At 45.1% G+C, this 11,766-nt stretch overlaps 1 protein-coding gene across 1 annotated transcript; it reads right to left on the reverse strand.

Annotated features, from left to right (window-relative positions):
- Positions 1-1,886: 1,886 nt before the first annotated feature.
- On the reverse strand, positions 1,887-5,668 carry LOC106575768 (homeobox protein GBX-2-like). The gene is made up of 2 exons (XM_014152446.3): positions 4,643-5,668; positions 1,887-3,264 (listed from the first exon to the last, which is right to left on the reverse strand). The coding sequence occupies exons 1-2, from the start codon at positions 5,154-5,156 to the stop codon at positions 2,753-2,755; spliced, it is 1,026 nt and encodes a 341-aa protein (XP_014007921.1). The 5' UTR covers positions 5,157-5,668; the 3' UTR covers positions 1,887-2,752.
- Positions 5,669-11,766: the final 6,098 nt, after the last annotated feature.

The raw sequence follows: 11,766 nt of genomic DNA on the forward strand, positions 1-11,766 counted from the left end.
GGGTTGAATAGAGACGACTGTAAACGTTATGATTTGGATAGGCTGTAGGCCTCATAATACAAGATTAATTCAATGTAAATGAATTTGCCTCTTTGTGTGTCAGGATCCATAGCCTATTTCCTCTAGTTTATTTTGAAGATATAACAGCGTTATTTGTGCGTTATCAAGGCGTGCGAATTACAAACGATGACTGACATGAAAATGTTGTTCAGGTGCGTGACGCGCTGCGCGTGCCTGGGTTAAATGACGCAAGTGACGATAATAGCGTTGTTGTTGCCGGGGGGATAGCGCGCTGCCAGAGAGACGGAGAGGGGCTGCACGACAGAACGATCGTTAAACTACTGCTACAACATCTTGGAGGATGCTTTAGCTCAGGAAGAATGATGGTTGTCTTATTTGAGGACACTTGTGGGATTAATCAATACTCATTGGAATAGAGGAGTTTACTTGTATCATTTATATACAGTAGTTCTAGTAGACAATATTATTTAACTCCAAATGTGTTTCTTAAAAACAACTTTTTTTGGACAAATTGCTTTTTAGAGCATTGTAAAACTTTTTTTTAAATATATATCTTTGTCTTAAAATGTGTAGCCTAGCCTATTTAGTATCCAACCTATTGCAAGAAAGGCGAATTATAATAACCAATATTGTTTTAAATTCGTTTATATAACACCGATAAATACATTATCAGAATGGATTCTTTTATAATTTAGCCTAGTGACATTTGAAACGGTTTAATATGTTTAGGGTAGGCTATAGACCCACAGTGGTAGGTCTGACAGATGGAGCTTAACGCAGGCTATTCATGTGCGGAACATCACCGACAGGGACCAACAAGATGTCCTTAGAGATCACAAGGGTAAAGTCCTGCAAGTAGGCCTACGTTGTATTTTAGTCGCCAATCTTATCAAAATAAATGTATGAAATTGTAAACGTCAATAGATGTAAATATTAATGTCAAAGCAAATTGGCGCGCTGGGAGGCTTGCCAAACATACGTCACCTCTTTGTCCCGGTACCATAAATGAGGCGCTCTGGGCCCGGGGCAAGGTGAGGCCGAAGATCAAGGCTGACACCAGGCCGCGACCTTCCTAAACAGCCGTGCTCGTGACGTTTCACTCGGATGGGAATTGGTGTTCGTCACAGCCTTGGAGGAACCTTGGAGTTTCATTCACCCTGGCTGATACGACCCACCCCCTGTCTTAACACGAGATTGCGTCGCCGAGCGAGATCTTCTTACATATTTATTATTGGCAAGCATCAGGTTGATTTGCTCCAACATACGCGACGAGGTTGGCCTTAATTCCAGAGGACGGCTGGAGCAGAGGGGTAGAGCCGTAAAACTGTCACCTCCCTGGGTGACTACATGGCTCTACTGTTGGAGAGATAAACACTTGGTCCTGCCTCTGCATTACCTGCAAATCTCACAGTTGGTCCTGCCTCAGCAATATCTGCACAACTCACAGTTAGTGCAGGCAAAATTATATAAATCTGAAAGTCATTAATTATAATAGTATAATGACAGGGTTATTACAAGTAATAGTCTTAATAATAATAGTGTAAATTGTGTTGTAAATGAAATCTTAACGAAATCGTGTCGTTGATCACCCTTAATTCAAAGATAAAATACATAAGTAATTATCTTCCTTATTGGATTGTGAAAATAATATTTGTCACTTGCAGACAACAAATTGAATAATCCCAAATTAGCATTTGATATATTGGTGAAAATAATAATCAACCAAGGAATTCAAAAATCATGATCAACTCAAAGCCCAGCACTCAAGAAAGCACCTGAAAACCCGCGCATGCGTAATTTCGCTAAAGATTTCAAATTCAAATAGAATTGCACAAAAATGGAATGACAATAAACAAACTGACAAATTGTTGACAATTGCTAATGGTTCATCTTTAATGCACACTTTATTATTTACTCAATAAGTCATGGAATGTTAGTTACTTTTTGCACAATAAATAAATTAGCAGCGTGCTTCTTGACTGTTGAAAAAGTCACAATGAGGGAAACTAATTCAAGCAACCATGGAATGAAACAATGGAAACAAACTCAAACTGAGAACTAAAGTAGGATGGTTTTACAGGGCCACTCTTTGCTTTTTGGTGGAGATTATTGATGGTTGAGGTGTCTGAGCATATCTGTAGTCTATGTGTACAATATGTGTATTGGTATGGGGGGGGTGGGGGGGTGGGGGGGTGATAAAATTAGAAATGATAAAAGTGCTCCTTTTGGGACAAAGCTGTTCATTCTGATCTGATTTGCGCCTGCTGCAAAAACAACAATAATACAAGCAAGGTCCTTCAGAATCAGCAGCACAAACGTCAAAGAAAATCTAACAGACGTAAAAGTAGGTTATATTTTTTTTCAATATCTCGGAAATGTACAATTGGATGTATTGTTGTCTTGTAATGTCCTCAATTTGGTCCCATGGCGGTTATAGTTATGGTCCGTCTCGGTATTTACACTCGTAACCAAGGTGATAATATGTCACCATTTTGAGTTTTTTTGTGTTCTTGGTGTTTAATCAATTTACCATCAGTGGATCGATTCAGCAGTAATGCAGAGGAAAAGCAATGTACCAATCAATTAATTTGCTCTCCTCTGGCTTACAAAGACTCACCAAAGGATAAACTTAGTTTGTGATTCCAAAATAACGTGTGTGCTGTTTTTCTGTTTTTAAACAGTGTTATTAACTTAATCTGTATTTAGTCCATCGGTTTAACATAAAGAAATGTTATGGTCTGGCTTGCTCTAACTGTTGGTGCTGACTTCTTATTGCAAACCGGCTGACGTGCACAGGGATAGGCACCACGATTTTAGGGTTCCTAGAGGGCTCGCCGGTTTTGGAGTTGACGTTACCAGCCTTCACGCGCTTCCACTTGGCCCTCCGGTTCTGGAACCAGATCTTGACTTGAACTTCGCTGAGTTTCAAGGCATGCGCAATCTGAGAGCGTTCTGTCAAAGACAGGTATTTCTTACAATGGAATTCCTTCTCCAGTTCCAAGAGCTGCTCGCTCGTGAACGCCGTTCTCCGCCGCCGGTTCTTGCCGGTAGACGTGGTGCTGCCAGTGCCGTTGGACCCGTGGACGCCCTCATCCACGTTACCCTCCCCATCATCTTTCTGACACATCGAGTTACCCGTCATGTTGTCGTCGGAGCTGTAGTCTAAATCGCTGTCCATTGAGAAGCTCTCATCTCTTCTATTGCATTCGTCCTCTTTCGGGTCTTCTTTGCCATGGGTTCTGGCTGTGTGGGTAAGGAAATAGAACATGTTACTTTAGGTTATATTGACCTCAAAATAGAAAAGTAAATGACAATGTGTAACTTAAATAATGGACTGATACGCAACAGTTTATGAGTTTATATAATGGATAACCACAATCATACTTTTAAAGAAATATTTTGCTTTAAAAAAATAAGCAACTTTTCTCCTACATTTGATTAATCACTAACGTTGTGTGTATTGAAACCTTTCGTTTCATGAGTAAATACCCACGAGTAGACTTGACATATTGTGTTACAGGAAAACAATAGCCTATTATATTATGGAGCAAATTATAACACATATTATGTCTCTTGACGTATTTAAGTGAAGTGAAAGTTATTTTAGTAAATATATATTTAAGTAAATATTTATCGAAATAGGCCCATCGGCTGTATCATGACACATATCACGTATGAAATTGGCCTCGCGCTTACTATAATTCCATTCATTTTAGAGACAAAATCAATTGATTTATATTATACAATGTCTTAAACACACTTACGGAGTTAAAGTGTTATATTACATGTATTTCATAATAAATATAGAGCCTCACATAAATGACTCGGTCGACTTTGAATTTTGATCACAGTATTATAGACATTCAAATACTGCAGGCGCTTTTCCCATCCTTCAATTAAAACAGGCTAATTTAGTCATTTAGTTTGCCCCCAGGCACTATTCATTGAAAAGCCTGATATAAACGTATTTGATATGCGGATATCATGTCAAGCTTCTCACGACAAAATATGGAAGCGTCCATGTAAATAATTTGTTTTAAAAAAAAGAAGACATTTTTCACTCAGGGGCAACAGCCACTTTCTATCACTATACTTTAATCGTTGTCATTTGATGTGAAATTCACAGGATATAGCCTACGCCAACACTGAGTGAGTAGAACTTAGAAGTTATCCTCAAATGCCACTTGGGTCCTTCTTTTGTACATTGATGACGTAGGTCTATTGGTAATATTGGTCCGTTAGCTAATGGTCCTAATAGCATCATTAATGAGATACAGTTTAGAGTTCGAATTACTTCTTATAAGGAACCTCGCAAATGTGCACTATTATTTATTTATTTATTTTTATAATAGGCCTAATAAACACGAGTATTCGCTTTGAAATTCTCTTTTACAACTTGTGCTTACAAATAATATCTAATTTATCCAAGAACATTAGGTTACATTTTAGTCATTTAGCAGACGCTCTTGTTCAGAGTGACTTACAGTTAGTGCGTCCAAGTACAAGACAGCCACAAATCCCAAACACAGGCTAAGTCAAACCTTTCCGCAATAGAACCTTAAGTCAGGTCAAGTAAACAACCCTGTCCAGCAGAGTCCAGACAAAACAGAGTTTACTGTACCTGTGGATGACTGCAATGGCTCTGAGTCGTGGTAGGAGGGGAGCGTCGCGGACTCCTTTCCTAGAAAAGTCTTTCCGTCATCCCCATCCAAACGAATGTCCTGAGATTTATTGAAGGCGGCGTGGAGAGATTGCGAGCCGAACTTCCTCGCCGCCTCCTGTTGCTGCTGTGAAGCCGAGAACCCTCCAGGCAGGCTGGCCATCAGGGTGGAGGTGAGCGCCATGCCCTGAGCCAGGCTAGAGCAGAAAGAGTTCTGGAGGCTGGGGATCTGGTGGTGCGGATGGGTAGCCGAGAGCCCCTGCTGCAGGGCGGACTGGGGTAGGGCAGGGGGCGGCGGAGGGTGCGGTGGGAGCACCACTGACCGGTACGGCATGAACATGGGGTAACCGGTGTAGACGAAGTGTCCCGGGCTGGGCTGAGGGGGACCGCCGATCAGAGAGTCGATACTGAAGGCAGTGGTGCTTCCCAGTGGGCGCTGCATCATCATAAACGAAGGGCTGAACGCTGCACTCATATGATCTGATGGAAGGAATGTCAATCAAGGAAATGTTACTGGAGGAATGGAAGGGAGCGATGACACCTGCAGTCTTTCTTGGGTTCGGAAGTCACCAACTTCACAACGTTGTTATTCGATAGACAACCGACCTTGATTCCCGTGATTATTTGTTCGTTTCTCGCGATTAAATAAAACCATTCCATCAACATTGCAGATGGTCGACACACGATGCTGGAGAGTGGAGATGTGTCCAGATCAACAGAATTAGCAGCCAACTTGGAGCCGTGGTGGTTTCCGAATTTAGCAGAACTCATGTGGCCCCGTTTGGTTTACCTTGCGCTCCGATAGCGGGAGCCAAAGCGCATTCCAAGTGCCAATCAATATCCTCGAGTTGTAGCTGACGTTCTGACCATTTGACAACAACAATCTTATATTCGATGATACTCGGTTTCCGCACGTCTGTCTAACTCACTCTAGAAAGTAGAGTGATGCTACTCCGTTCTACAACATCCAGATGTTAAGCAAGGAGTTTAAATTACGCTCCCTCTGTTTGATCGGCTCCTCCACTCGCATGGACCACCCTCTCATCGCACTCTCGCATTTCATTGGTCGCTGTTAAACTGTTGGGCTAGCCTAGCTGTCATTCGTCACATAGACCTGTGAGGGCTGGCTTCGGTCTGGGTCTAGGAAATAAATGCCAATTATGTGGATTTGTAAAACGTAGGCTATACACATCCTAAGGGACCATAATGCAAATGGGAATTAGCTAGGCTACACATGCAATATGCATACATATTGACTACAACTGTCTTCCTTACATGAAATGTATACAAATAACTATTTGTACTGAATAGGGTTGCACAATTATGGGAACTGTCAATAAATTCCCTGGTTTTCCCGAAATCCGGGTTGGAGGAAATTAAGTAGGAAATTCGGAATCTTCCAACCAGGATTTCTGGAAAACCAGGGAATCTATTGAAAGTTAACGGAATTTTGAAACCTTAGTACTGAATGTGTGTGCGTGTGTTGTTGCTTTGTGTGTGTTGATAAAAAAAATCCTGTTCCACCTTTTCAGAATGACAAAAAGTATTGGTCATTATGAGAAAAGACTGTTCCCTGATATTATGGCCTCTTGTACCAGAAGGTAGCTTAGATCAAACAGTGGAAGGTCCACATTCACTACCGACCAGGCTACCAATGGGCCTTCAGGTGAAGTGAGAGCTGGAGAGGAGATGGAGAGAGGGAGGTTAGATGTTGAGATGGAGGTTAGATGTTGAGATGGAGGTTAGATGTTGAGATGGAGGTTAGATGTTGAGATGGAGGTTAGATGTTGAGATGGAGGTTAGATGTTGAGATGGAGGTTAGATGTTGAGATGGAGGTTAGATGTTGAGATGGAGGTTAGATATCTAGATGGAGGTTAGATATGGAGGTTAGATGGAGTGATGAGGGTAGATGGAAATATGGAGGGTAGATGGATCGATGGAGGTTAGATGGAAATATGGAGGGTAGATGGATCGATGGAGGTTAGATGGATCGATGGAGGGTAGATGGATCGATGGAGGGTAGATGGATCGATGGAGGGTAGATGGATCGATGGGGGTTAAATGGAGTGATGGAGGGTAGATATGGAGGGTAGATATAGATATGGAGGTTAGATATAGAGATGGAGGTTAGATATAGAGATGGAGGTTAGATATGGAGGTTAGATATAGAGATGGAGTGATGGAGGGTAGATGGAGGGTAGATGAGAGATGGAGGGTAGATGGAGAGGAAGATGGAGGGTAGATGGAAATATTGAGGGTAGATGAGGAGATGGAGGGGAGATGAGGAGATGGAAGGTAGATGGAGAGATGGAGGGTAGATGCTTAGATGGAGGGTAGATGGAGGGTAGATGGAGAGATGATGGGTATATGGAGGGATGGAGTGTAGATGGATTGATGGAGTATAGATGGATTGATGGAGGGTAGATGGATTGATGGAGGGTTGATGGAGGGTTGATGAGAGATGGAGGGTTGATGGAGAGACGGGGGTAGATGGAGTGATTGAGGGTAAATGGAGAGATGGATTGATGGAGGGTAGATAGATTGATGGAGGGTTGATGGAGATTTGGAGGGTAGATGGAAAGATGGAGGGTAGATGAGAGATGGAGGGTTGATGGAAAGATGGTTAGATGGAGGGTAATGGAGAGATGGAGGGTAGATGGCTAGATGGAGAGAAAGATGGAGGGGAGATGGAGATGGAGGGTAGATGGAGAGACGGAGGGTAGATGGAGAGATGGAGGGTAAATGGAGAGATGGTTAGATGGAGAGATGGTTAGATGGAGAGGAAGATATGGAGATGGAAAGATGAAGAGGAGATGGAAGTTAGATGAAGAGGAGATGGAGGGTAGATTGAAAGATGGAGGGGTGATAAGGAGATGGAAGTTAGATGGGGAGATGGAGGATTGATGGAGAGATGGAGGGTTGATGGAGAGATGGAGGGTAGATGGAGAGATGGAGAGGAGATGGAGGGTAGATGGAGAGATGGATTAGGAGAGCTGGAGGGTAGATGGTTAGATGGAGAGATGGAGAGGAGATGGAGGGTAGATGAGAGGTGGAGGGTAGATGGAGAGATGGATTAGGAGAGCTGGAGGGTAGATGGAGAGATGGTTAGATGGAGGGATGGAGAGTAGATGGAGAGGTGGTTAGATGGAGAGATTGAGGTGAGATGGAGGATAGATGGGTAGCTGGAGAGATGTAGGGTAGATGGGTAGCTGGAGAGATGTAGGGTAGATGGTTAGATGGAGGGTAGATGGAGAGATGGAGGGTGGATGGAGAGGAAATGCAGCGATGACTAGATGGAGAGCCTTCTATGACACACTTTTTGGTTCCAGGTAGAACCCTCTGTGGAAAGTGTTCTACCTGGAACCAAAAAGGGTTCTTCAAATGGTTCTCCTATGGGGACAGCCAAAGAACCCTTTTAGATTGTAGATAGCACTTTTTGTTTTCTAAGAGTGTACTCACAACCTCTAGTGTGTTCAGGAGAATATATTTAGGAAGCTGAAAGGACGTTGCTGATAGAAATGTCATGTATAGAGCTGACGTGAGTCCTTGTTCTCCATAAGAGAGAATCATACTGTATCTGTTCTACAGTAATGTATTTCTATCGGAACGTTGGTTAATATTGAACAACTTAATGAACAAACCCCAGCAACTCCGGCTGGCTAATCTTTATAATACATGTATAATAATACATATGCCATTTAGCAGACGCTTTTATCCGAAGCCACTTACAGTTGTAAGTGCATATACATTTTGGTAAGCTTTGATCCATCTAGTAGAATGAGAGCCCTGAGTGATTTGTGATGTTTAGTGACTGTATAACGTACCAGGTTAATAACATGCATGGACAAACCTCTGCTTGATGTGAGACCTTCGTATGGTGTTGTCCCGTCTCCTGTCGCTGCCATAGTTCATTCACTGCTGCTAGCTTCCTATCCAGATATTGTTTGTGCATTTGAATAACAGTCTTGATACGAGTCAGTAGCCACAGTGCCTATTGATGTTCATGATGACCAATAAATGTCACTCATATGAATAACTCAGGTCACTGCTGTGTTATAGGCAGCCTCTCATAGCGTTGCCATATTTTTCTATTAGGTGAGCTGTCAGTTAATATTGGGGGGGTGGGTGCTCCCCCCCTAACCGCTTAACCCGCCTAAATCCAGATCCACTCCTTGAGCCAATCCAAGGGAATGTGTGGGAGCCCAGGCTCCCTCCAGCCCCAGCCCCAACCCCCCAGCCGCAACCCCCCAGCCCAGGTTCCCCCCAGCCCTAACGCCCCAGCCCAGGTTCCCCTCAGCCCCAACCCCCCAGCCCAGGGTCCCCCAGCTGCAACCCCCCAGCCCAGGGTCCTCCCAGCCCCAACCCCCCAGCCCAGTGTCCTCCCAGCCCCAACCCCCCAGCCGCAACCCCTCAGCCCTAACGCCCTAGCCCAGGGTCCCCCCAGCCCAGGCTCCCCTACCCCTACCCCAACCCCCCAGCCCAGGCTCCTCCTACCCAACCCCCCAGCCCAGGCTCCTCCTACCCCAAAACCCCAGCCCAGGCTCCTCCTACCCCAACACCCCAGCCCAGGCTCCTCCTACCCCAACCCCCCAGCCCAGGCTCCTCCTACCCAACCCCCCAGCCCAGGCTCCTCCTACCCAACCCCCCAGCCCAGGGTCCACCCAGCCCTAACCCCCCAGCCCAGGCTCCCCCTACTCCAACCCTGTAGCCCATGTTCCCCCCAGCCCAGGCTCCCCCCAGCCCCAACCCCCCAGCCCAGGGTCCACCCAGCCCAGGGTCCACCCAGCCCCAACCCCCCAGCCCATTTTCCACCCAGCCCTAACCCCCCAGCCCAGGCTCCCCCCAGCCCCAACCCCCCAGCCCAGGGTCCACCCAGCCCCAACCCCCCAGCCCAGGGTCCACCCAGCCCCAACCCCCCAGCCCATGTTCCACCCAGCCCCAACCCCCCAGCCCAGGCTCCCCCCAGCCCCAGCCCCAATCCCCCAGCCCAGGGTCCACCCAGCCCTAACCCCCCAGCCCAGGGTCCACCCAGCCCCAACCCCCCAGCCCAGGGTCCACCCAGCCCCAACACCCCAGCCCAGGGTCCACCCAGCCCTAACCCAGCCCAGGCTCCCCACCACACCAATTCCCCCCAATCCTCAGGTCCAGCTCCGACCCCTCACCCCCAGCTCTCATCTACTCCCACCCCCTTCTCCCTCCAGGGTCATAGGGACACCATCTCATTAAAGGCTGCCTGATCCACAACTGCAATGCAGACATTAAATAGCAGTATTTTTCAATTAGGGCTGACAAATTCAATCAAAATTCCATAGATTAGGATGAAATGAGGCATGGGTCATTTACAAGGGAATTTAATTGCACAGCCATTAGACAATAGTACAGCAGTCACTGTCTCATTATCAATCATGTGGGGACATCAATAGTAAAGGGTTGTAAAGGGGGGGAGACAGGGGGAGGGAAGGAGAGGAGAGGGAGATAGATAGAAGTGTGTGTGTCACCATGTTTGTGTGTGTGTGTGGACCGCGTGTGTGGACCGTGTGTGTGGACACCGTGTTTGTGTGTGCGTGCGCTCTCACTAATACACTGCAGTGCCACCGCTGCAGAACAGCTACTAAATATCCCTCTTTTATACTTATAAATTATCCAGTTTAATTAACAACATGGATTATGATTGGAATATGATTTAATTAAACCTTTCCTGCATGCTAGTGATCCCCATCATCCATTATACTGGGGACAGGGGAGTATAACTGCAGACTAAATGAAGCTGGGGCTTGTTAAGGAGCTGCTTACTGCTAGGACTTAGAACAATAACATCAGACTACTACCACTTCCACAACGACTAGAACAAAATAATACTTCTGAACTGGGATACAATCAAACAGTGTATTAATCACAACGATGCCAAGAATGGCCCCTACCCTAGCATTTATCTGTTATCAAACGGAGCATTCGCCGTGAGCCTATACTGATATGTGGATTTAAGTGGAGGGGGTGTGGTGGGTAATGCAATTACCAAGATGTTTTGACTGAAGGCTGCAGTTGGAGGGAGGTAGAAGGAGAAAAATTGGATTTGAAAATGTTGCCTCCAGCGTTCGACCATTCAACATTATTTAGTTGGAGTGTCTCGGTCGGGCTCAACCTTTCCAGAAAGATCTAAATGTCAGCTATAATTTATTCTGCTCAGTTCAGATTTCTTTGTGAAAACACATATCTTGTTGTTTGCCTTACTTTCGATTAGACTCCATTACTAGGACTGAAAAACAATGGAAAAGCACCAAACTCACCTCTCAGATTGAGTTTCCATGCACGTCCCCCCCAATCCAACATCAATGAACATTTAGAGTTGCCATAGGATTTTTGATTATTAAAGCTTAAACAAACCCAATTGATTTACCTTTAATAAGTCTGTCCCCGATGATGACCAATCAAACAGAAGGAAGCCTGATCAACAATGGCGACTTTGACTGGAGCAGAACCGGCATCCGTTCCAAATCGCACCCCTTTCCCTATTTAGGGCTCATAGCGCTCTGGACAACTGTAGTGCAGTATAAAAGGGTGCTATTTGGGATGTACACAGGAAGGAGCCTGTCTTCAGCCGAATCTCCAGAAACACAACAGCTTAGCTATTGATCCTATAGCCATTCCTCTTCTTTCTCTTGAGGCTCATCACATCATCCATTCTAGTAGCGATCAATGCCCCCAGAGAGGAGAGATTTAAAGTATTCTGACATTCTCTTGTGGCCTTTGTGCATAATCTTTTACCCCACCGCTATTCAATTACTTCAAATCAAAGTTTATTGGTCATGTACACAGTTTAGCAGGTGTTATAGCGGATGCAGTGAAATGCTTATGTTACTAGCTCCTAACAACCCACTGGGCACAGACGTCAATTCAATGTCTATTCCACGTTGGTTCAACGTAATTTCATTAAAATGACGTGGAAGCAACATTGATTCAACCAGTGTGCCCAGTCGGAATGTAAGAAAAAAAAAGTGAAATCAAGAACGGCGGGACAAATCTGAATAACAGCCCAAATAGCCCTGTAGCAGTAATCAGATGCAATACGTACTGTGGGCCCTAT

Source organism: Salmo salar, chromosome 16, assembly GCF_965601325.2.
Source record: "Salmo salar chromosome 16, fSalSal1, whole genome shotgun sequence".
Classification (NCBI taxonomy): domain Eukaryota; kingdom Metazoa; phylum Chordata; class Actinopteri; order Salmoniformes; family Salmonidae; genus Salmo; species Salmo salar.

What these genes read in the sequence shown, in the direction of transcription:
- LOC106575768 (XM_014152446.3), bottom strand. Translation starts at nt 5,156, where the DNA reads ATGAGTGCAGCGTTCAGCCCTTCGTTTATGATGATGCAGCGCCCACTG. An exon ending in GCCATTGCAGTCATCCACAG is followed by an intron (nt 3,265 to 4,642) that starts GTACAGTAAACT and finishes TTACCCACACAG; the next exon opens with CCAGAACCCATGGCAAAGAA.